The 26230-nt window shown below is 39.8% G+C and overlaps 2 protein-coding genes across 2 annotated transcripts; both read left to right on the forward strand.

The window, feature by feature from the left end:
- Positions 1-988: 988 nt before the first annotated feature.
- LOC127175147 (uncharacterized) lies at positions 989-6767 on the forward strand. The gene is made up of 3 exons (XM_051126062.1): positions 989-2359; positions 2420-3176; positions 6640-6767. Exons 1-3 carry the CDS (start codon positions 1412-1414, stop codon positions 6765-6767), a joined length of 1833 nt encoding a protein of 610 aa, XP_050982019.1. The 5' UTR covers positions 989-1411.
- Positions 6768-15978: 9211 nt separating this feature from the next.
- On the forward strand, positions 15979-25770 carry ppm1g (protein phosphatase, Mg2+/Mn2+ dependent, 1G). Its single transcript, XM_051125495.1, has 10 exons — positions 15979-16520; positions 16792-16861; positions 18843-18928; positions 19154-19277; positions 19768-20222; positions 21750-21878; positions 22297-22531; positions 22625-22754; positions 23328-23424; positions 24953-25770. Exons 1-10 carry the CDS (start codon positions 16410-16412, stop codon positions 25139-25141), a joined length of 1626 nt encoding a protein of 541 aa, XP_050981452.1. The 5' UTR covers positions 15979-16409; the 3' UTR covers positions 25142-25770.
- The last annotated feature ends 460 nt before the right edge of the window (positions 25771-26230 follow it).

Here is a 26230-nt window from a genome sequence, read left to right on the forward strand (position 1 = left end):
TCGTTACAGAACAAACCGCCACCACAGGATCCAGCAGCTCCACCCCCGGACAATCAGCCGATACGGACACAGACAGAATTCTCTCCCGGATCAAACAGAAAACACACACACTCGAACATTATACCCGTGAGTTTATTTCAATTGCTAATTATTCCACTCTCCCGGACTGTATTAAGATTGAGGTGTTTTGTGACGGCGTGAACCAGCCCCTCCGTGCGCGACTAAGACGCAAGGGCCCGCGCTCGTCGCTGGAGGCGTTTCTGAACTTTGCGTTTTTGTGTGTGGGTTCGCCGTGCACTGTCGGGGTCGCGGAGAGGGAACGCGACAACGCGGTAATGGCGACCGCGCGTCCCACTCGCAAACTAGCGGTCTTGCCGGATCATGATGCCACAAACAAGTTTGCCGCCTGGATCGCTCGAGAAATGGCGGCCGTGTCAGAGCGCGCTCATGCTATGGCGGTGTCAGCAGAGCCCACGCACAAGATGGCGGCCGCGCCGGAGCGCGTTAACGCGGTAGCGGCGACAGCGGAGCCCGTTCATACGATGGCGGCGGCGCCAGTGCGCGTTCACAAAATGGCGGCGACTGCGGAGGCCGTTTGCAAGATGGCGGCGGCGCCGCGTGCGCTCACAAGATGGCGGCGACGGCGGAGCCCGTCCACAAAATGGCGGCTATCACAGAGCTCCGTCACGTCACAGCTGCCATACAAGAGCCATTCAAAGGTACAGTTACATTTCCTGAGTCAAGTCAAGTTTCCGAGTCTAGTCTAGTTGCAGCTGTAATTCCTGAGTCAACTCAAGTTTCCAAGTCAAGTCAAGTTGCAGCTGTGTTTCCTGAGTCAAGTCAAGTTTCCTTGCCGAGCCAAGTTGCAGCCGTATTTCCTGAGTCAAGCAAGTTTACTGCTGCTGTTCCTGTGTCAAGTCAAGCTGGGGCTGTGTTTCCTGCATCAGGTCAAGTCAGAGCTGCTCTTCCTAAGGCAAGTCAAGCCAAAGCTGTCGTTCTCCATGAGTCAAGCCAAGTCACAGCTGTTCCCCACGAGTCAAGTCACGTTATAACTGTTGTTCCTGAGTCAAGTCACGTTACAGCTGTTGTTCCTGAGTCAAGCCATGTTGTTCCTGAGTCAAGTCAGGCTACAGCTCAAGCTTCCAAGTCCAGTCAAGCTTCCAAGTCCAGTCAAGCTTCCGCCATCATCCCTGAGCCCGAGTCTGCACTGCTCAAGAGGGCCGCCACGCCAGTGCTTGACGCAAAGATTACCACTAACGCCACGTCAGCCCAGCCAGCGCCTGCTAACGCCACGTCAGCCCAGCCAGCGCCTGCTAACGCCACGTCAGCCCAGCCAGCGCCTGCTAACGCCCCGTCAGCCCAGCCAGCGCCTGCTAACGTCACGTCAGCCAGGCCACAACCGGTCAAGGTCATGTCTGCCTCTTCTGAACCTGCACCAGCTGCTGTTTCTACTAAGTCAAGTCAAGTCACAGCCAAGTCAAGTCATGTTCCAGCTGTTCCTACCAAGTCAAGTCACGTCACAGCCGTTCAAACCAAGCCAAGCAAGGTCACAGCCGTGGCTCCCGGGTCAAGCAAGGTCACAGTCGTGGTTCCTGAGTCAAGTAAAGTCAATGATCTTCACAAGCCAGTTCAAGCCACCGCTGGTCTTCACGTATCAAATCAAGTCACCGCTGATCTCCAAGAGTCAAAGTCCAGTCACGTCCCGCCTGACGGCCCAGAGTCCAGTCACGTCCCGCCTGACGGCCCAGAGTCCAGTCGCGTCCCGCCTGACGGCCCAGAGTCCAGTCGCGTCCCGCCTGACGGCCCAGAGTCCAGTCGCGCCCCGCCTGACGGCCCAGAGTCCAGTCGCGTCTCGTTTGACCGCCCAGAGCCTTGTCACATCATGTCTGCCAGTGTGATGGCAACCGCAATCCTCAGCATCTGGGCCGCAAGCTACGCTCCAGAGAACTTGACGACGACTCCAGAAGTCCTACCCGTCGTCAAGTCTGTGCCAGAGGTCTCGTCTGACCTCCCTGAGCCTTGTCACGTCATGTCTCCTAGCGTGTTGGCAATCGCCATTCTCAGTGTGTGGGCTGCACACTCAGCTCCAGAGGTCTCATCTGTTCGCCAGCCAACTCCAGAGCTCCCGTCTGATCTCAAGTTTGCTTCGGAGGCCCTGTCTGACCACGAGACAGACCCAGAGGCCTCACCAGTTGGAGAAGCCGCGCCAATGCCTCCTGAGGTGTCAGCTTCGGCTGTAGATCCTCCTAGGGAGGCGGCGTTCTACCTCAAACTCTCTGCTTCTCCCCTTATTCTGTCTGCCTCCTCTGTCTCTACTGTTCCTAGGTCCCAGGCCATAACGCGGTTTCCTGCTCCAGAGGTCCCGTCTGGTCCCAAGTCTGCTCCAGAGGTCCCGTCTGGTCCCAAGTCTGCTCCAGAGGTCCCGTCTGGTCCCAAGTCTGCTCCAGAGGTCCCGTCTGGTCCCAAGTCTGCTCCAGAGGTCCCGTCTGACCTCAAGTCCGCCCCTGAGGCCTTCCCCGTAGGAGAAGCTGCGCCAATGCCTCCAGAGGTGCCAGCGTCAGCTGTGGAACCTCTTATGGAGGGGGCGTTCACCTCAATACTCTCTGCTTCTCCCCTTCTTCTGTCTGCCTCCTCTGTCCCTGTTCTCCCCAGGTCCCAGTCCATGACAGAGCCACCTGTTCCGCCCCGGAGAGCTGCGGCACCTCCTGTTCCGCCCCGGAGAGCTGCGGTACCTCCTGCTCCGCCCCGGGGGACTGCTGCGCCTTCTTCCCCTGTTCTGTCTGCCTCCTCTGTCCCTGCTTTCCCCAGGTCCCGGATTGTGACGCGGGTTCCGGCTCTGCCTTGGAGGGCTCCTGCGCCTCCTGCTCCTCCTCCAGTTCCGCCCTGGAGGAGTCCTGCTCCGCCTCCAGTTCCGCCCTGGAGGAGTCCTGCTCCGCCTCCAGTTCCGCCCTGGAGGAGTCCTGCTCCGCCCTGGACGTCTACTCTGCCTCCTGCTCCGCCCCGGAGCACTGCTCCACCTCCAGCTCCGCCCTGGAGGACGCCAGTGCCCCATGCTCCGCCTCCGGCTCCTGCCTGGAGGGCTCCCAAGCCTCCCGCTCCACCCCCGGCTCCACCCTGGAGGGCCTTTGCCCAGCCAGTGCTGCCTCAGTCTCCTGGCCCCCACCGCTCCCTGGACTGTTTTTTCTGTTGTTTCTGTTGGAGCGTCTGGAAGCCGCTCCTTGGGGGGGGGCTATGTCACGAATCTGGTCGGTGCTCCACGGACTACCCACCACCAGATGTCTCTCTCACCTCTTTTTACTCCCTGGCCGTTACGTGGCATCCTGGACTGCATCTCCCATCCACCACCGCGCTGATTACGTCAGCCCCCATGACTAATCAGGCGCCCCATAAAACCCCCGGACTTCCTTGTACCGATCGCGGTTTGTTGAGTGTTTAGTGATTATTTCCTAGTGTTCCAAGTGTTTCCTAGTTTCTTCGTTCCCTTCTGACCTTCGCTCTTGTTTTTGGACTACTCTCTCTCGGATCGCCCCTCTCGGATATTGTTCGCCCCTCGTTGGACTCACGCCTGCCTTACTGACTCCCTTTGTGTTTCGTCTTCATCATTCCTGATTGTACCTGTGATTACCCTGCCTGCCTGACCATGTATCTGCCTCGTCCATTAATAAAAAGCATGCATATGGATCCGCTCGCCTCTCGTCACTCTCTCATCGTTACAGTTTAGTGCATGTGATATATTATTTTTTAACATGATAGATCATTTACTTGTTAGACAGACGTGCCAGACATTGCCAGATTCACATCCATTTACATGCTATTCTTGAAGCAGGAAGCAAGGCACTTTGTCTTGTCACTGGTTAATCCCCCTTAAAACACACATCATGCAACACCCTTCTATAGATGAGCACTATCGGTTATTTAGATTATCATTGAGTCTTGTTCCACAAAGTGAGAATGTGGACATATTCTGGAAGATAACGGCAGATGTTATTGTGAGGGTGCAATGAGGACAGTGCTGAACTATGAGTGAGTTCTCAACACTAATCACATAATAAAGTGTAAGAGAAAACAGCAGAGATATGTATGATAACTGAATCAGTCCTAAGAGGAGTGATACTAAACAGCACACAGGTGTCTGTTGTCCTGTCGATGAATGTCTGCATGATGGTGTCATATTTAGCAAATCTGTGCACATCAAGACACATTCAGAGCTAATGAAATATCTGCATCTGATGTATGTTGATGCATAGACAACAATAGACGCCTTTCAGAGTCAGGACTGATAAGATCAGCAGGCTTCACATTTTTTGTGCTGATTTTAGAGGAAAAATGTGTTAAATGGAAAGCAGCCGGAAAGCAAATAAAAATGTTAATAATGCATGCGTTGGCTCGAAGATGTGTGATTGACAGGCGGTTAAATTCTGCTGAATTTTGCGGTTGCAGATTCCATGCGAACAAGTGATTTGTAGCAAACTACAAAGCAAAAATCTGATGGTTTGTGGTTTCTTCCACAAAGTGAACTGTTATAAAGGCAATCTGATTGTGCACTAAAGGCACAGTATTCTTTGAAACACAGTGGGGTTTATTGTACTGGTTGACCAATTTTACTCCCATGAGAATGCTAGTGATCATGTGACATTTATATTCAACATTTAAGAAAGGTTTTCTAACAACAAGTTTCAGTGTTTCTGGCCCAAAAAAGAATAATCTCAGTAGTGCAGTCACAGATTTCAAGTACATTCATGAATAATAAGCAGAGTTAGGAAGCTACTTTAAAACCAGTGATGGGAAAGTTACTTTGGAAAAAGCTTACCCCATTTACAGTAATGCAACTTTATTAAAATAACGTAATTGATTACATTTGATTACTTTTCTACAGTACTAACAAAGTATTTTCAACTGTAATCATTTAGTCATTTAGTATATAAATTGTATTATTTTTATGAAAACTACATATCTTATCTACACTAGATAAGACCTTTCTTCCTCAGCTGGGATCTGCATTTGTGATTGTTTGAAGCCGCATTTAAACTGCATTTTGGAAGTTCAAACTCGGGGCACCATATCAGTCCATTATATGGAGAAAAATGCTGAAATGTTTTCCTTAAAAAACATAATTTCTTTATGACTGAAGAAAGAAAGACACAAACATCTTGGATGACAAGGGGGTGAGTACATTATATGTGAATCTTTGTTTTGAAAGTGGACTTCTCCTTTAATAGCATGAATTGGACCTTAAAATAAAATAAAAAGTCTGACCAGCTTTTCTTGAGCAACAAATCAGCATATCATTTATTTTTATAATCAAACTAATGTTTATTTTGCCCAAAATAAAACAGGTCTCAGTACATCGAACAGACACATGCTTGCTGGACATGTTTGAGCATTGTGTCGCCCTTATGACACGGCAATCCAAAAGCATTGCTCAAAGCTCAAGTTAAAAGGAGTTCAGCTTTTAAAAAAACATGTCTCTAGGCCTTTTTCCCATTCCACTGCGTCTTGCATTTTTTCAAAGCAAGCTGCGAGTGCAACGCAATGTGACCAAAATATCAGTAAAAAGTAGTGTTTTCTCACGCTCACCACTGCTACTGTCACGAATGAAAAATGTTGTTAATTCGCTGCTCTCGGCTAGTTACTTCTCAAGATTGATAACGACTAGTTGAGATCGGTTATTTTGGCTAATTATACACTTAGCACCAGCATTCAGTCTAATGGTCTGAAGTACCACCCTTGCATCTGGTCCAACAATGGCCAAAGCCTGACTTTGTGTCTGCAGCAGCAGCTTAGGTGCTCGGGCTCTGACAGCTCGGATGAAGCCGTTTGGAGTTTTCTCAGTATCATTAGCATTCTACCAATCAACTGAGGAGATGCTCCCACACCCCCAGAATCCACAGACACTGCCATATTGTGCGAAGGAGATCCATCATCATGTGGTAACGGGAATCTCTTAAAATAGGCTTCGTTCCCGTTCGCTCGCAGACAGTACTGCATAGGAGGTGGGGGCGCTAGGGTCATACTGTCCTGGGAAAGTTAAGTTCTCCATTTAAATCAACAAACGATGTGGCCTTCTGCCGAGTATATGAATGTGCCCGGTGGCAGATGGCAGTGTTTCATACCCATAGACTCCAGCAAACCCTAATCCCCGGGGGATCGCGCATTCCCGGGTCATCAGTTGTTCACATCAAGGAGAAAAAAGAAGAGAGCGCGAGAGAGAGGGGAACGCTCGTTCTCCCCCTCCCAAAGCGAACAAATACATCTCAGGCCACTTCAGTAGAGACGTAAGCCTGATTAGGTGTCGATCATCTCATTAGTCTGGGGATATCGGAAAGCCTCATGAATAATGAAGCCGGCTAATTATAAAAGGCAGACAGTGTGTGTGTTAGCAGGAACTTTGTGCCGGTCAAAGGTGGTTCATAGAGATGAACGAGGCTCAGTTGGATCTCCGACTCATTTAGTGAGCCGACTGTCATTTGTTTCTTAGATGCCTGCTGATTTTCTTCATTGTTTGTTTAGGTGGGTGAGTGGCGCACCAGTCCCACACTCCAGCCATGTGCGTGTGTTTGTACATATCAGCTGCTGCGGGTCAAACAAAGAGGCTCATGTGACTCAGCAGTTGAGGGAATAATGTTCCTCCCCCCTCAGGCTCTATTGCTGAGAGACTTTCTCACACCTCTCCATCTGGACGGGCTTCTTTCGAAACGTCAATCACAGCAGGGACTCCCATTTTTCAGCCAGCTTTGGGGGATGACCCTCTCTGGGAGATTTGGTGAAAAGTCAGTGAGATTGTTGATTTCAGCTCGGGACTTTTGGGAGATGATCGCGCAGTCATCTTAATCTCGCCCGGACGGTGCGGAAGGTCCACAAAAGTCATTCGGCTAAAGGAGCTGTCAATTCTTTAAATTGACATTCTGTTATATTGTTTTTTAAATAAACAAAAAATCCAAATGATATTAACAAAATACTTTCATGAATTTAAGGCTGATTGGTCAAAATCATATAAAAAGTGCTACAATTTAAAGTCTATTCATTTAATAAACATAAAAATCAGTTAAATGTGACAGGTGATTTGACTAAAGTTTTGTCAGATCATTTATGTGGTCTTGTGGCTGTTCTGCAATTTTACAAGTGTCAACAAATGGAAATGAGTCGACGCCCTCTAGTGGTTTTATAAAATGTCCCTGAAATGTGTGTGATGTTTTGTGTTTGAGCGCCCTCTCTCAATAATATCAAGAAGTGACACTTATATGTGGGTCCCACTGTTGTGGCCATACTAATGGGAATGAAAAGAGTACATCAGAGATGGGAAGTAACGAAGTACAAATACTTCTTTACTGTACTTAAGTAGATTGTTCTGGTATCAGTACTTCATCACTATTTATTTTTCTGACTACTTTTTACTTTTACTCCTTACATTTTTACACAAATATCTGTACTTTCTACTTGTTACATTTTCAAAGTAAAGTAAAACAACAACACCTGGTCATAATGTGATGCTTTAAATTGAACTTTACTGCAAACAGAATATAATGAGGTGGTTGTTTTGCAACAAGGTGGAGACAGTTCTGCTCATAACAGTAAATGACCGATGGGAAAAGTGACAGGTACAAGAAAATTTGTGAGAAAACACACACAAAGTGAGACTGAAAAGGAAAATGGAAGTGAAGGTGCAGTTCAAGAGAGAGCTTTTTTTTTTTATTTTGCACGGCCCCAGCCTAGGGTTTTAAACATTTATTTAAATGTGATGGCCATACAAAAATAAATAAATAAATAAATAAATAAATGCCATGGTTTCATGAATTTGTTGTGGGTGTATGGAATGGCCTGGTTGAGTGTGAGATTTCCCGGGTGGAAATTTTGTATTTTGTATTAATGTGTCCATTTGAGGTTCATTTAGCAGTGTGACACTAAAACAGGCAGTAGTAAAGGGTACTTTTTACTTAAATACATGTCTGAGCCCATACTTCTTTACCTAACTTAAGTAAAAAAGTGTAGTCAGTACTTTTACTTTTACCACAGGAGTATTAAACAAGAGTATCTGTACTTCTACTTAAAGTGAAGGATGTGTGTACTTTTGCCATCTCTGGAGTACATGAACAGTGTTGGGGGTACGCATTACAAGTGGCACAAACTATGTAATCAGATTACTTTTTTCAAGTAACTAGTAAATAACACACTACTTTTTAATTTACAAGAAAATATCTGAGTTACTTTTTCAAATAACCAGTTACTTTGTTTTCCCTTTTATTGACTGACAAGTCTACTGTCCCCATGAGAAATCGGGAGTAAATGCAGAGACTAAATGTGAACATGCATTAATTCATCTCACTCACAAAAAAAGATTCAGTATTTCCTAAAATGAATAAAGGGAATGGGTGACAATTTAGTATAGAAAACAATTCTCACTATTAACTAGTTGCTCATTAGCATGCCTATTCATAACATTTTGGCTATTTATTAGTACTTACAAAGCACATATTCTGCATGACCATATTCTACATCCCTAATCCTACCCAATACCTAAACTTAACAACTACCTTACTTACTACTAATAAGCAGCAAATTAGTAGTTTATTGAGGCAAAAGCCATAAGTAATGGTTTGTTAATAGCAAGAATTGGACCTTAAAAAAAACAAAAGTATGACCAAATAATGAAATGCAAACTCAGAATATGATACAAACCTGCAATAATTAAATATGTTAAATGACACAAATATCCTTATGTATTTAATCCTATTTTATTATTTTATTGATCCAGTTCAACCATATTATTAATCAAAAATGACTAACATTTATACTTTATTAGGGGTTCGAGCACACAGCGCTACTGTAATTGTTAGGATTTTTATTATAATTATATTTTTTTCTGCCGTAAATCTGATTGTGCAGACCAAACCGTAAGTCCTAAAGACTTCAAATTTGGACAGATGGTAGACCTCAATTTGGGGAGAACCTATCAAAGTATCAGCCCAATCTGTCCATAGGTGGCGCTACAGCGCGAAAAACTAACTTTTTTTTTACAATTTTGGCCGTAGCTCTACAATTTTGGTGCAGATTTTTCATACGACGTACGTTTTTCCGCAAAATGGCGTTATATCCATTAAATTATCAAAAAAAGTTGAAATTTCAATTTTCGTGCAAAACAGTGCGAATAAACGTGTTATGCTAACGTTAGCCAATTGCTAATTTAAGCTATAACTTTTGAACTGAATGAGATATTGTCACCAAACTAAGTACACATCTGTAAGAGCTCGATTTTGTGCATATCGTAATCACAAGGTTTTTCACGCATATGAACAATCTTCATATCATATGATAGATCTTCTCATTCTGAACAATTTTGCCTCAAGAACCACTGCTGTCAATCAAATCATTCATTAATTATTTAAGATTATTTAAAAAACCTACCTTTGCAAACTAGTCCTAGGTTTTTCGCCCGATCGGAACCAAACCAATGCAGAAATATTCTGTGGAGTCTGAATATCAAAAGTTATCCAAAAAAAAGTAGAAATTTTGATTTTCGTGCGCAACAGTATGCAAAAACATCTGTTGCTAATTTGAGCAAATTAGCTAAAATGACTATAACTCTTCATTGGAATGAGATATTTTCACAAAACTCAGTACACAGAACTCAGAGTTCAACAACTTGGTGGCGCTATAATAATGAAAAAATGGCTATAACAACTCTTAGGTGTTTCACTCAACCTCAACGAAACCATTGCAGTACAATTCTTTGGACACTCTAGGACAATAATTATCAAAAAACTGTTGAACCTTTGAATTTGGACAGCTTTAACGCGGTCATTGAAAATGTTGTTGTTTATCTAGTGTACCCAAAAGTCTGTAAATTCTAAATGACAACTCAAAACTTCATGAAATTATGCAAGGTCATACATCATATGATTCCAAACAAACTTGCAAAATTTTTTGCAGATCGGGCAAAAATTGGTGCTATAACAGTTATAAAGGTTAAAACCACTACATTTCAATGATAAAGTCCCTGTAATTGCCATTTTAATCAGTACATGGCCGCAGAGGACCACTCAGACTCTAGACTCTCCAGGTTGATAATTATCAAATAAAATGCTAAATATTTTCATTTGGACAGCAATGACAGGGTCATTTTAAAAATGTGGTCTTCATATAGTGTGCCCAAAAGCCTATATGTCTTCAAAGAAAACCCCAAACTGTGTAAACTGATACATGATGTAATTCTAAACAATCATACAACATTTTATGGAGATTGGGGGGGAAAATGGCACTATAATAGTTAAACATTAAAAACTATTATGTCCATGGTAAGGTCTAGTTATTAAGGTCTAGTCTAGTCTAGTTATTAATTATAACCACTAGATGGCACCAGAAGACAACAAATGGGCTCATTAAAATCACTAATATAGTATTTTTTTTTCTTTAAGATTGGCATTTAGACATGATAAATTCATTATCATTGCATGTATGATCGCATTTAAAAAGTTTACCACTATATTGATACAGACATATCAGTTATTACAATTATGCCAATTATGTTTTGAGGTTACAAAACTGAAAATTACATTTAAACTCAGTTTAAACAGTTTTGTTGCCTATGATTTGTTTCAGAAATCTAAATGTGCAACAAAATGTGTCTGTCTCTAATCATCTTTAATGAGCATTAATATTTAAACGTTTAATTTCTGTGTATGTGTGTGTTTGTGAGCGTGTTCTCTATCATGGATGTGTTTTAGTGTTAGCCATACATTTGGCCTTGGACTACACCCTAAAACCATAAAATCTTAAAGGTTTTATATGCCCGAACCCCGGTAATTGTCGCTTGCGGCTATATTTATTTATTTATTTTTAATAGCTGAAGAGTGTTTAATTTTCTTGTCTTGCATTCTAGACGTTAATTTACTTTTCCTTCAGCCTGAGGTGTATTTATTTCACTTCTGGTGTCAAAGGGCTTTTTATGTTTGCCAAAAATATTTTTTTATACTAAAAACAACCAAGTAAGTCCTTTCCAGATTTAAAAAGTAACACAAAAGTAACATAACACATTACTTTCTATGAAAAGTAACTAAGTAACATAATTAGTTTTTTAGGGAGTAAACTTTTTTAGGGAGTAAGACACTCTTGTAATGCATTACTTTTAAAAGTAACAGTACAACACTGTATATGAATGTAATTTTTCTGATAAACAATTATAATTAAACATATTTAAAATAAAAAAAGATGACCATAGTTTTATGCAAATATACATTGTTTTAATTTCCTTAATTTATGAAAAATGACGAATGCATTAAACCCTAAATTTATTTATTTATTTATTTATTTCCATAAAGTCCATAAATCTAATACTACATTAAAAGCCTGCGATTAAAAAAAACATAAAATAAAAAGTTGACATTTTTCTTTGCATTTTGGGTGGTATAAACAGAAAAATGTTACATATAGCAACATTAAATGACACATAATGAAATATACACTGCCCGTCCAAACAAAAGTCACCACCTGGATTTAACTAAGCAAATAGGTTAGAGCCTCTCTTTGGATAATTAATGCATGGATGATTGTTTCAGCTGGCAACAAGTTATTTAACCTTAACTGATGCAGTGAGCAGCTTCTCATTTCTTAAACATGCATGTCGGAAGACACATCCTAAGGTCGTGGAAAAGATGTTAATCTGTTTCAGAAGGGTCAAATTATTGGCATGCATCAAGCAAAGAAAACATCCAAGGAGATTGCTGAAACTGCTAAAATTGGGTTAAGAACTGTCCAACGCATTATTAAAACCTGGAAGGATAGTGGGGAACCATCATCTTCAAGGAAGAAATGTGGTTGGAAAAAAATCTTGAATGATCGTTATCCGCGATCACTTAAATTTTTGGTGAAATCAAATCGTAAAAAAACAACAGCAGAACTCATGGCTATGTTTAAAAGTGAAAGTAAGAGCATTTCCACATGCACAAGGCGAAGGGAACTCAAGGGATTGGGACTAAACAGCAGTGTAGCCTTAAGAAAACCACTTATCACTGAGGCTAATCGGGGGGGAAAAGTCTTCAATTTGCTAGGCAGCATAAAGATCGGACTCTGAAGCAATGGAAGAAGGTCATGTGGTCTGATGAGTCCAGATTTACCCTGTTCCAGAGTGATGGGTGCATCAGGGTCAGAAGAGAGGCGGATGAAGTGATGCATCCACCGTGCCTACCGTACAAGCCCGTGGGGGCAGTGCTATGATCTGGGGTTGCTGCAGTTTGTCAGGTCTATGTTCAGCAATGTTGTGTCCCAAAGAATGAGGTCAGCTGACTACCTGAATATACTGAATGACCAGGTTCATTGATTCCATCAATGGATTTCTTCTTCCCTGATGGCATGGGCATATTCCAAGATGACAATGGCAGGATTTATTGGTCTCAAATGGTGAAAGAGTGGTTCAGGGAGCATGAGACATCATTTTCACACATGAATTGGAGAACAGAGTCCAGACCTTAACCCCACTGAGAATCTTTGGGACGTGCTGGAGAAGACTTTGCGCAGCGGTCCGACTCTCCTATCATCAATACAAGATCTCGGTGAAAAATTAATGCAACTCTGGACAGGAATAAATGTTGTGACATTCCAGAAGCTTATCAAAACAATGCTTATCAAAGCTAAAGGCGGTCCAACGAAATACATTGTGTGACTTTTTTTTGGACGGGCAGTGTAATTTGCTATCTGCTTTCAGATGCATTTCATGCTATTGGCCTTTTGAAAATGCGGTGTTGTGGTTTAATTCACCTCATACTTGAAAACAAAGTGTAGTCCTATGTTAATAAATCCAATCTTTTTATTCAAGAAAGAGGTGTGCCCCAGGGTTCAACACTGGGGCCACTTTTCTTTTCTATTTATGTAAATAACTTACCATAACTTTTAATAAATTTAGTTTTCAACTCTATGCTGGTCACACTGTCATACATAAAACTGACCTTCTTCAATTCCAAGTTTTTCTGACTTTTGGATAATAAATTGGTACTTAATAGTGCTCAAAGTCCTATATATTATGATTTTACACAGAATCATATAAAATATCTTGGTGTATGGCTTATCACCAAACTTTCATAAGACACTGATCATGTTTCATGTTAAAAGTCAATCATAGAATCATTAATCTCAAAATTGCTTTACATATAATGCTTATAAACTTGTTTCTCAGTTTATACTGCCAACTTGTGACTATTGTGATTTATATATCAAAATCTGATCTTGCTGTGCTTAACATATAATAGACATCCTAGGATTCTTTTACTCATCACCTGCACTCTCAGACACCTGCACTTCCGGAAGTGATGTCACTTGCAGTCTATTTTATTTTTACTTTTTTTTTTTTTTTTTTATTGACTCTCTCAACATTTTACAACAGTAGCCAGGTGGTGAAGACAAGAAAAAATAAACTAAATTACAATGCCACTCGTAATCGCCACTTGCACTCTCTGCTAGCTGCGACATCACTTGCAATCCACACAAATGGTGCGTGTTGCCAGACAAGACGCTGCGGTGATTAAACGATTGAAACTAATTTAACAGTATAATGCACAGGGTCCTGCAAGTCATCTGTAGGAGATAAAAACAAGACCCGCAGATCCATGGCCACAGAACAGCAGAATATGAACGCAATGCTCAAAGTCTCTCGTTAAGCTTTTCCTCCCATAGAAAACCATTAACACTTGATGTGGCTTAATGTATTAAGATACACTAAGTGCCATTAAACGATCAAATTTGTAATATAGTTTATTAATGTAATGTACTTCAAGGCAAGCATATGGCCATGAACACAATGCGCAAACTTTCACTTTCATACTTGCCCAGCAAATGCTTAATGTGGCAAAACGGACTAAGATGAAAAAGACCAAATTCAGTATAAACCTTACTGTTGTCAAACGATATCCCAGCAGATATGAACGCGCCATAAGAAAGGCATTATGTGATATTAAAAGGACCAACTCTGTATAGGCAAGCAGACGAGCCCAGAACGTGTTAATAGTTGTCTACGGGAGAAAAAGCTTAACGAGAGACTTCGTATTCTCTCGTTCATATTCTGCTTCATATTCATATTCGTTCATATTCTTCTGTTCTGTGGCCACGGATTTGGGTCTTGTTTTTATTTCCTACAGATGACTTGCAGGACCCTGTATGTTATGCTAAATTAGTTTTAATCATTTAACCACCACAGCGTCTTGTCTCCACTGGCAACACGCACGATTTGTGTGGATTGCAAGTGACGTCGCAGGTAGCTGAGAGTGCAGGTGGCGATTGCGAGTGACATTGTAATTTTGTTTATTTTTTCTTGTCTTCACCACCTTGCTACTGTTGTAAAATGTTGAGAGATTTGATTAAAAAATAATAAATATATAAAATAAAGTAAAAAATAAAATAGACTGCAAATAACGTCACTTGCGGAAGTGCAGGCGTCTGAGAGTGCAGGTGCATGTCTGCCTGCAGACCCTATTGCAGCAGATTGGAATTAGATAATTTAATTATTTGGAGTGTTTAAACACACTCTGTGCATGCTATCAGTGAGGTGGTTACTGTTTATAGACCTATTGGTAATACCTAGGCTTTGCACATGATTGTATCTGATGATATTCTGCTGTTTATTTATTTATTATGTATTATTGCAGTTTTGTGTAAGTTTTCATTCATGTCTGTTTGTTGCTGTGTGTTTGTAGTGATTGTGCTATACAGAAAATTAGATGGTACATCTCAAAGATTTTACCCCAGTTTCATAAATTCTCACTAAATATTTGAGATTAAGCACTGTTTCAAGGTCTATAATCAAACTGCCTACAAACTGAAACACTGAAAGTTGACTTCCATAGTATGGGGAAAAAATAAATATTTAAAAATTTCTTGTAGATTATATTTAATAAATTAAACTGTCATGAAAACAATCTGCAATTGGTTTATAAAAGTTGACATTACACATTTTTGAGCTGAGTTTTCGTTGCATTTACACCGTTTTGACCAGCAGGTGCCGCCAACATGTGGCGTTTCGAGCGCTTCGAAACAGTGAATCATTTTGCGAAGCAATTGATTCAATTGATTCAGAGTTCAATTGATTCTTGAGGTTACCTATATTCTAGTCCTAAATGACATAATTTACATTTTAGATAACATATGCTTTCAAAATGTACAGTCTCTTTTCCGTCAGATGAAATATTTTGTCCAGTGTGTGCAGGTTTAATTTCATGTTCATTCATATAAATATATTAATGTTAAAAATTGTTTGCACCGTTAAAAATTAAAACAAAGACAAAATATTTGTATTCTGTCAAATGTTAGTGGATCATGTTAACAGTTAAAGTAATGAACTACTGTGATACTTCTGCTGGACACCACAGTTAACCTGAGGAAAACTAAAACTGAAAATTGAAAATTGCATCTAGAAGAAATAAATTTTTAAAAAGTGCCTCAGAAAGTTGACTTTTTCTTCACTAAACTATGCTGTTTTTAAATACATTTTTTTTAACTAGAGTCTAAATAAAGCTACAGCAAAGAACAATAAAAACCGTCATTTTACACACATTTTTTCCTCTCTGACTCACATGACGAGCTGAACGAACTCAGTCCGTCAAAAGATCCTCAATAAATAAAGGACACAGAATAATTAGAATCGAATCGTTTTAGCAGCGATTCAAAAGATTCGAGTTAAAAAACCCGCCACGAACTATGCGCATGCGTGAACTCACAATGAGCTCTGAAGCGAAGATCGGATCATTCCTGAACTGAATCTCTGCATCTCGAATCCTTATTCAGGTCATTTCGTTCAAGGTCCGAGTAACTGTAATTCGGTATTTCGTAACGTAACACCCGTATAGGCTACGCACGGGAAACAGAATCATTCCATTCATAAACGAAGAAAAAATGAGCGAATCATTCTCTGAAACGACTCGCTACTTCAGAGTCATATAAAGGATTCATTCAAACGAATCGTTCATGATCGACCCATCGCTACATGAGCAGACTTCCGCTTCCGGTGTGCCTAAAGTCCGCCCTCTGTGAAATGGGTTTGCTGCTGGACTGTTGATTATGTTGACTCACACGTGTTAGGGGCTTTCTGTGTTTTAAAAGAGACTTAAATCGTACCAGCATTTATCCCCTTCCGTGTTTAAAGTGAGTTCGCTCAGTTTTTGACAGCCTCGTTTGAGCTCTTCTTTCATTTGTGATTGTTCATTTAAAAACTCCAGCAGCATCACCAGTGTTAGCAGCCCGTCAGCTAGCAGCAGCAGCAGCAGCAGCAGCAGGGTAACACACCGGTTTACTCTCATCTAAGGGTCTCTGCACACTGAAATGTGACAAGTACTTGGTGTACACAGACGTTTGACCTGTCTTTGAAAGCAGAAAACCAGATTTCTTTCATATTACGCGCTTTTCTTTAACGAAACCTCATTGCATACATCATGGGGGCTTACTTGTCTCAACCAAACACGGAGAAGACCACAGGCGTCGGCGGGAATAAGAACATGAACTTCGGCTTCGCGGCCATGCAGGGCTGGCGAGTGTCTATGGAGGTAAAACATCCCGTTTCGATCGCTCTCCGTCGCTGCTCTGTGGTTTGTTAATGATATTTGGAAATAAACACGAGAGAATGACCTTTAGCCGGTGTAATTAAGACTTATTGGATGCGTAACCCATCCAATGGTCTATAAAAGTGTGAGCGTGCTAGTTCTGTAGCGTCTGTTGTTTTGTATGGCAGGAGTGACGTGCGTGGATTTTGGCGCCAGTGAGGTCAGAGTGACTCCCGCCTCAAACTCCTTTTTCATGGCTTGTTTTGTTTCCTAGGACGCGCACAACTGCATCCCAGAGATGGATGAGGAAACTGCGATGTTTGCAGTCTATGATGGTCATGGAGGTAAGCTGGTAACGTTTAAAGCCCCACCAGGTGTACATTTTAAAGAGAAAATTCACTTATAAATAAAAATTCTGTGTTTTTCCACATTCAGTGTCCTTCCAAACCACTCTGCTATTTTTATTTTATTTATCTTTTTTACTTGGACGACAAAAGTTGTTTTGTCTATCAAGTCCCCAAAAGAACCATACAAATAGCCCATATAATTATAGTTTTTTTGTAAGGATAGACTTAAATTGATAGTTCAACCAAAAATGAAAGTTGTCACATCTGTGTGATGATCTTCTGTGGAACATATTTCTTTATCTATACAGCAAAATTTAGTGATCATCAAAACCAATATTCTTCAAAATATCATCTTTTATGTTCCAGACAGTGTTGCCAGATTGAAAATGTCAAAGTGTCATACCACAAGCTCAAATGTCTAGACAACTAGACAACTTTTTGACACAACCTGCGAATTACCACAATGGATAAATAACGAAGTGTTAAATAAGTGGGAAGTCCCAGACTTCACTTCTGAGTCACTGTCATCAGATGTCTGCGTGTTGCCAGATGTTGAGGTGTCTGCAGTACAGATTTGATGCGGTCATGGACCGCAGAATAGTGCTTGTTGGATTAAAAGCAGCGCACAGTAAACGTAGGATCCACAGCTAGATGAATTAGTATAGAAGCCCTATGATTACAATGACTGTCATTTTAAGTTTCACAAAATTCTGAAATTATTATACATTATGGGATTTGTACAGAGGTCTAAATTATCGTACATCTGGCAACACTGGTTTCAGAGGTGAAAGTTATACAGGTTGGAAGAGTGTTAAGGAAAGTTACTTTTCTTGCGTAACTATTCCCCAAAAAAGTTACTAAGTACTTAGTTACTTTTTATGAAAAGTAATGCATTAAGGGATTTTTTGCATTACTTTTTAAATCTGTGTAGGGCTTGCTTGTTTTTAAGTTAAGTTGTTCTATTTTTAGCAAATGAACACCAAAAGCCTCATGCTGAAGGAAGTAAATTGACGTCTGTACAGTGGACCAAAGAAGAAAGTTCAACACTATTCAGCAATAAAACAAAAAGAGGAAATGTTAGTTTATCTTGATTAGTTTTTCCTTATTATTATGGTTGAATTGGATCATAGAAGGTCAGCAGCAAAAACGGTGGTTAATAAAATGGAATTGAATACATAAAGGATGTTTGTATTATTTAACAGTTGATTGCAGGTTTGCATCATATTCTGAGTTGCATTTCACTGTTTCTATTCACTTTGAGGAATACTGAATCTGTTTTTGTGTGTGTGTGAGTGAGGTGAATTAATGCATGTTCACAATTATTCTAGAGTAACATGAAGTAACATCTTACTCCTGATTTTTCAACATGGGGACAGGAGAGCTTTCAATCAATAAATGAAGGGTGGGGGGGGGTAACTGGCGTTACTTATTTGAAAAAGTAATTCAGATATTTTCTTATAAGTTAAAAAGTAATGCGTTACTTTACTAGTTACTTGAAAAAAGTAATCCGATTACGGGTTGGAACAATATGAAGGTGAGCAAATGACAATTTGCAGTGGTTTTGTTTTTAGATGAACTATTCCTTTTAAAGTTATAGTTCTCCCAAAAATGAAAAATGTCATCTTTCGCTCACTCTAAAGTTGTTTCAAACCGGTGTGAGTTTCTTTATTGAACACAAAAGAGATTTTTTTATTTATTTATTTATTTTTTTGTTTGTTTTTTGGATGAATGTTGGTAACAAGACAGTTGGTAGTAGCCGTTGACTTCAGTAGAATGGGGGGAAAAAATACTATGGAAGTTGATGGCTTTTGGTTGTCAACTTTCTTCAAAGTATCATCTTTTTTATCATCTCCATTGTGCTGAAATGTACAGTAGGTAAAATCATTTTTGGATGAACTATTGAATAAGAATGAGGTGAAAATTGTGTAATTTTTTTGGATAATTTTGTTTAGTGAGAGTCTTTTAACTGTATTTTCAGGTGAAGAGGTTGCTTTGTATTGCTCCAAGTACTTGCCTGACATTATTAAAGAGCAGAAAGCATATAAGGATGGCAAACTGCAAAAGGTAACTCTTGCTTTACCTCTTATAGTTATTTGGTGTAGTTATGTTCAGAGCTTGAACATATGATCATTCTGATATGACTTGAAGACAGCAGGATTTTTAAATTGTTGTTTTTTGTTATTGTCTTTCATGTGAGTTTCCATTGTCTAATTAGATTATATGATCTGAAAATGATTAAAATCACTGACATCATTACTGTGTTTGTGCTGCTTGCTTTCATATTTCCAGGCTTTAGAAGATGCTTTCCTGGCTATAGATGCCCGGATCACCACAGAGGAAGTCATCAAGGAACTTGTTCAGATAGCTGGACGTCCTCAGGAAGAAACAGAAAAAGTAGCAGATGAAGATGATGGTTAGTGCTGGGGTTGTATATGTATGGCATATTGATCTCATCAACACTTTAGATCAGTGTTTCTCTAACTTTCAGACCCCTAGGCCCCCTGCTATCACAATAATATTTCAAGGCACCCCTTCTGTCATTTACTGAAATTGAGCATCCATAGATTAAAATAATTCAAACTAAAATTAAATCATACAATTCCAGGAATTTGGGGGTGACTTAGATTAAGAACTATCTTGATTTGTCATTTTAGCTTATTTTAAAATTAAGACAGTAAAATTAAAATTAAAACAGTATTTAAAATATTTAAAGAACTTTGAAGCCTCTTTGGAAGAGTTAAGATGCTTATAATGCTTTAGATCCAATTATAATTCTTTATATAATTTTTATAATTCTTCTATAATTATAATTCTGAGAGTTGCCAAAGATAGAGCGCTTGTTAGTGTTTTGTCACCTGCATGCACAATTTAACTGCTACATTAACGTTCGCCTTTCTCGTCAGTTGATAATGAAGAAGCAGCTCTGCTGCATGAAGAGGCCACCATGACAATCGAGGAGCTGCTTAGTCGCTTCGGACAGAACCAAAACAAAAGTGCCAAAAAGCCGTGTCCAGGTGCCTCTAAAGAGTCTGAGGATGGAGAGAAATCTCATGCTGAGAAGGCAATCAACGGTGAGACGGAAAGCGGGGCTTCTGAAGCCGACAGCAATGGGAAGGAGAAGGCAGCCACTGCTGGTGATGCGGCCGGAGGCTCCAAGATGAGGGCCTGCAGACGGGCGGCTGCGTCCAGTGGCAGCAGTGGCTCTGCTTCTGGTGGAGCCGCTGAGAAATCTGGTGATGCTGGTCCTTCCTGCTCCTCCTCTGCAGCTGCTGCTCCAGGGAGTGCCAAGTCCAAGTTCTTCGAGGACAGTGAAGAGTCAGAGGAGGGAGAAGACGAAGAAGAAGGTAGCGAGGAAGAGGTGAGGGGACAAATCTAGCGCATTTGGGCAGTTTAGGTCTAGGTTTGTATAATGGCGAAGGACCTGGTTGCTTGCATTGCAAGTTCAGTCTCAAATACGGCTGACCTGGTAAAGTTTTGTTTGTAAGGGTCAAGTTTTTATATAGCACTTTTTACACATTTTAAAGCAGCTTTACACTAAATGAATGATGGTCAATTTTGGGGTCACTTATGGAGAGATTTATTTTTTTTGTTCAGCAGGGATGCATTAAATTGATCAGAAGAGACCGTAAAGATATTTATAATGTTACATAAGATTTTCTTAAAGGGGAAGTCCACTTCCAAAACAAAGATTCACATATAATGTACTCACCCTCATTCAAGATGTTCATGTCTTTCTTTTTTCAGTTGTAAAGAAATAGTTTTTTGAGGAGAAACATTTCAGCATTTTTCTGCATATAATGGACTGATATGGTGCCCTGATTTTAAACTTTCAAAATGCAGTTTAAATGCTGCTTCAAACGATCCCAAATGTGGTTGTAAACAAGTCCAGCCGAGGAAGAAGGATCTTATCTAGCAAAACAATCTCTTATCTTCATTAAAAACAAATACAGTTTACATACTTTTTAATCTCAAATGCTCATCTTGTCTTTCTCTCCCTGAACTCTGTGTATTCTGGCTCAAGACAGTTAGTGCGTGTTGAAAAACTTAAATCGTATTTTCTCCCTCAACTTCAAAAATCATTTCAAAATCATCCTATATCGCTGCAGAAGTACCGAGCAAAGTGAACATGCAAAGATCATCAAACACCCTCAACCAAAAAGGAAAAACTGTGATATAGGACGATTTTGAAGTTGAGGGAGAACATGAAATGGGAGTTTTTCGACATACCCTAACTGTCATGAACCGGAACGAAAACAGTCCAGGCAGAGTAAGACAAGATGAGCGTTTGGCATTAAAAAGCATATAAATTGTATTATTTTTATGAAAATAACTGATCGTTTCACTTGATAAGACCCTTCTTTCTCGGCTGGGATCGTTTACAATCGCATTTGGGATCGTTTGAAGTCGCATTTAAACTGCATTTTGAAAGTTCAAATCGGGGCACCATATCAGTCCATTATATGGAGAAAAATCCTGAAATGTTTTCCTCAAAAAACCTAATGTCTTTACCACTGAAGACAGACGGACATGAATATCTTGGGTGACAAGGGGGTGAGTACATTATATGTGAATCTTTTGTTTTGGAAGTGGACTTATCCTTTAATGCTAAATGGCAGAAATCCAGTTTTAAATTTTATCAAATAATCTGCATAAGTAAATGCATTGAGTGAGCATACAAGAGTTTTCAAAAACTTAATCAAAAAATAATCTTGTCGAACCCAAACTTTAATCTGTAGTGTGGATTCGGAATATGGCGCAGTGTACTGAATGCTGTTTTCAAAAATACTAACATTGTTTGCAACATTAAATGTTTAAAAAAAAGTGCTGCTTTGCACGTGAGTGGCATCTATTTATTATTGTAACTTTATTTTGTTGCTGCAAATAGGACTGCAGTGAGGAGGACGGTGAGAACAGCAGTGAGAATGAAGAAGAGGATGACACTGAAGAGGGAGAGGAAGAGGATACCGATGAAGAGGAGGAAATGTGCTTGCCAGGCATGGATGGAAAAGAGGAGGTTAGCATAAGTCGCATGGCATCCGAGATGTGGTTATTTGTGGAAAATGTAGTGTTTATTCATGAAATGAAGCATGTGAAAATGTTTTTGACCTCATTCTATCTTGAGCTGATGTTCATGATGCTTGCATGTTGTTCCTGTTCTTCTGAAACGTTGTTGTTGTTGTTGTTGTTGTTGTTGTTGTTGTTGTTGTTGTTGTTGTTGTACAAAAATTGAGAATTTTTTAAAAAATTCTACTTTCTAATCCCCTCACTGTAGCGATCGAATTAAGATTTTGCTTCAAATTCTCAATTTGGGTTCCACAGCAAAAAAAAAAAAAAAGCATACTGTTTTGGATTAACTTAAAATAAGTTGTGTAAAGAGTGGGTCACCATGTGCATTGTGTGTTTTAATTACTTTCTCTCTCTTTGTAATGCAGCCAGGTTCAGACAGTGGCACCACAGCTGTAGTTGCTCTTATTCGTGGGAAGCAGCTCATCGTGGCCAACGCTGGAGACTCCAGATGCGTGGTGTCTGAAAAGGGAAAGGCGGTGGACATGTCCTATGACCACAAACCAGAGGATGAGCTGGAGCTGGCCAGAATAAAGAATGCTGGTGGGAAGGTGACCATGGACGGCCGTGTCAATGGAGGCCTGAACCTCTCCAGAGCTATTGGTAACGCTGCTGAATTATCTTTGCAAATGTTTGATTTTGCATATTTTATTTTTAAAGAGTGGAAGAAAATGTTTTCATTGTGTTTTCTTGTAGGTGATCACTTTTATAAAAGGAACAAGGCTCTTCCCCCAGAGGAACAGATGATCTCTGCTCTACCTGATGTCAAAGTGCTGACTCTCAATGAAGACCATGACTTCATGGTTATTGCCTGTGATGGCATCTGGTAAGACTAATGACACAAATATAACCTATGATTTTGTAAGTTGGATTTTTAGGGCCGTGTGATGTGTTGGATTTTTACAACTTGTAAATTGGGCATACATAATGTATTTGCTTGTCTTTGCTAGTCATATAGCCTAAAATAATGATTCCATATCATTCTTCACTGTTTATTTGTCTATCATGCCTTGATTTTTATTTTTCATCACATTTAGCTTGGAGTTCTTGGTTCTACCTTGTGCATGTAGGAATAATAATAGTAATAGTAGCAGTTTTGGTTGAAGTGATTGTTTATCTACCTGGGGTAAAATCACTTTTAAAACGCTTGTGGACAAATAAAAAAAATTGTCATTTGCGATTTATTCAGTTAGGCTGTCAAATGTGATGACTGCATACTGTCCAGGTTTATTGTTGTCACTCAGTTTAATGCAATGTTTGTTTTTATAACACTTTATCCATGATTTATGCATGTCTCTTCCTTGAGAAATGCTTTTTTTTCAGTATTCAGAACTTTAATGAATAGTGAGCAGATTAAATTGTCAGTGTCTTTACATTTTGTTTTTGTTTGTGTTTAAAGGAATGTGATGAGCAGTCAAGAAGTGGTGGACTTTGTAAGTGAGAGATTGAAAACTGAGGCTGGTAAAAACAAACCCCTGTCTGCCATTATTGAAGAGGTAAGTGCTGCAAAATGTTGTTTTGAATAAGTCTGTTTGTGTGCTTAAAAATGCTTAAGCATTTTAGTAATACATCTCTATGGAGTTGTGTGAAATGCTCTTGATTTAAAACGCTTTTCTTGGCAAGATATTTGTTAAAGGGATAGTTCACCCAAAAATGAAAATTACCTCATGATTTACTCATCCTCAAGCCATCCTAGGTGTGTATGACTGACTTTTTTAGACGAATACCATCAGAGTTAGATTAAAAATGTCCTGCCTTTTCCAGGCTTTATAATGACAGTGAATGGGTGTTGAGAGTCAGTAGCCTAATACAGTGCATCTATAATAAAAAGTACTCTACGCCGCTCAGTGATTTTAATATTGGCCGTTTTTACGTTTTTGTAAGAAAAATAACACAAATTGGTACAAAATGAGGATTTGTAAAGGAAAAATTAAGGATTTTGATGCACTCTAAAAATGCTGGGTTAAAAACAACCCAACTTGGGCTATTTGGCAACCATCCACTGGACAGAACACATGATGACAGAACACGGCTGCCTTTTTTTGTTTTGTTTTTTTTTTTTTTTAATAACTTTTTAAAACTGGTTTAAAACGGGTTTTGTTTTTAAACAGGTTTTGTTTAAAAAGGCTTGTCATTGCATGTCATTAGAGGAGAAGATGCTCTGCGTGTGTTGCTTTTTCAAATATAAGCGGGGAAGCATTTCCTCATCTCAACACATGAAATTATGAGAGAAATGAAACAAAATGATTTAATACAAAAAAAAAACAAAAAACTGCAATTCACAAGTGCATATTGAACCGTGGATGTCATACCAAACGGTTCAATATTATATTGAGAGTTGTGACATCCCTAATAAAAATATTTTAAACAACCCAATAAAAATGACCCAGCAGATTGAACCCAGCATGCAAATAATCCAGAGTGGTTTTCCTTTGCCTAAACAAAAGAAACTTTGCTTCCTTTGCTCCTGTAAACAAAACTTGATTCTTGTGAGACTAGCATGTTCTTACCAGAGCGTATGCTAGAGATTGCAGCTTTTAAAATTTTAAATAACGCATAGATTCACTTCAGAAGGCTTTTATTAACTACCTGGTCCCGTATGGAGTGCTTTTTATGATGGATGGATGGATGCAGTTTGTTGGGCTTCAAAATCTCAACAGTCATTCACTGCCATTATAAATCTTGAAAGAGCCAGGGCATTTTTAAATTTAACTCTGATTGTATTTATCTAAAAGAACAAAGTATACACCTAGAATGGCTTGAGGGTGAGTAAATCATGGGGTAATTTTCATTTTTGGCTGAATTATCCTTTTAAATTTGCAAACCGATATGCATTTAGTAACTTCAACAAATGTTTAAAAATACTACAAGGCTACAAGCCATTTACATTTGTTGTTTTGCTGCAGTATTGAAAATTATATTGGATTTCACTGGTGTTGGAATCCACCACTGAAAGATGCATTTATTAAAGAAAGAAAACATCAGCCAGTTTGCTAAGAAGTGTTTCTTTTCTTCACCGTATAGCTGCTGGACCACTGCTTAGCGCCAGACACCTCAGGAGACGGCACAGGATGTGACAACATGACCTGTATAATTATCACCTTCTCCCCACACCTCGGGAACAACAAAGACGAGAGCACCAAGAAGCGAAAGCCGGAGGAGACCGCGGCTGAGGAAAACGGCAACGACAGCAAAAAATCCAAAACTGAATAGAAGTGCTGATTGTTTCGAGGACACTTTCCCCTTTGAATTCAGACCACTGGGAAAATTTTAAGGATAGCTCCATAAGAAAGAGCGTTTTAGTTTTAAACAATTCAAAGACGCAAGCAACTAGAACTGTTAAACCAGACCATTTGTTCTTTGTTTTTCTTTTTTTTGTTTTTTTGTTCTGATTTAATATTCCAGTCAACGACGTCTGTAATTGATAACTGAATGAACAGAGTGCAGTATGGTAGCAGAGGTGACAAACACGAGTCTGTGTACTCCTAATGTATCTGTCTTGTCCATCGCACCCTCGTTTATGTACATAGTGTTTTTCCAGTAATTGTCAACTTGATTTGCTTTCGCTTTCTTTTCTTTTCATTTAGTAGTGAATCATTTGTGTCAGTATTTGTGACCTTTTTCTGAACACCAATATGTGGTTGATCAAATACATTTTTTAAAAAATAACGTGATGAAAGATGCTCGTCTATTTTTTTTCCCTGATGAAGCCATCACCCACAATCCTATTGAAATGCTCTCAAATGCTGAATTACATTGACATTACTTTCTCCCTTGTTTCTTGTTAGTGAACAATTTTGTTGCAGTGTCATTGATCCTGATGTCTATAATTTTTTTTTGTTTCAATCAGAAGGCTGACATTGGGATCAATGCTTTACTTGGAAATAATTCAATCAGCTGCAGTTATAGATTGGAAGTGAGCGAGTTTTCTCATTGTCTTCGGTCTTGAAGCGTCCATCAAATTCATTGAGGTTTATATACGACGTATTTTGGAATATATATTTTGGTACTTTTTCAGAACATCTTGGTAGGTTGTACAGGGAAGTCACTGCTCAGAACTACAACTTTTTCTGTATCAATAAACAAGTGGAGACATTACTGCAATGCTGTTGTTCTTGTGGGGAGTTGGGGTTTAAGCAGCAAGGAAAAATTGTCTCTGTCTATTGGCTTCTGGTAAAGCAATAAACCCCAATAAGCTGTGGTTTACAGTGAATTTATAACAGCTAAGGGGCGTTGTTTGGCACAGCACCCCTTAGCTGTTATAAATTCACTGTAAATCATGGCTTTCACCGGGCTTGTTGT

The sequence above is a fragment of the Labeo rohita genome, chromosome 13 (assembly GCF_022985175.1).
Source record: "Labeo rohita strain BAU-BD-2019 chromosome 13, IGBB_LRoh.1.0, whole genome shotgun sequence".
In the NCBI taxonomy this organism is placed as follows: Eukaryota; Metazoa; Chordata; class Actinopteri; order Cypriniformes; family Cyprinidae; genus Labeo; species Labeo rohita.

What these genes read in the sequence shown, in the direction of transcription:
- LOC127175147 (XM_051126062.1), top strand. Translation starts at nt 1,412, where the DNA reads ATGTCTGCCTCTTCTGAACCTGCACCAGCTGCTGTTTCTACTAAGTCA. An exon ending in CGCGGTTTCCTGCTCCAGAG is followed by an intron (nt 2,360 to 2,419) that starts GTCCCGTCTGGT and finishes TCTGCTCCAGAG; the next exon opens with GTCCCGTCTGGTCCCAAGTC. An exon ending in CCCCCACCGCTCCCTGGACT is followed by an intron (nt 3,177 to 6,639) that starts GTTTTTTCTGTT and finishes CTCCCCCCTCAG; the next exon opens with GCTCTATTGCTGAGAGACTT.
- ppm1g (XM_051125495.1), top strand. Translation starts at nt 16,410, where the DNA reads ATGGGGGCTTACTTGTCTCAACCAAACACGGAGAAGACCACAGGCGTC. An exon ending in AGGATGGCAAACTGCAAAAG is followed by an intron (nt 18,929 to 19,153) that starts GTAACTCTTGCT and finishes TCATATTTCCAG; the next exon opens with GCTTTAGAAGATGCTTTCCT. An exon ending in TGTCTGCCATTATTGAAGAG is followed by an intron (nt 23,425 to 24,952) that starts GTAAGTGCTGCA and finishes TTCACCGTATAG; the next exon opens with CTGCTGGACCACTGCTTAGC.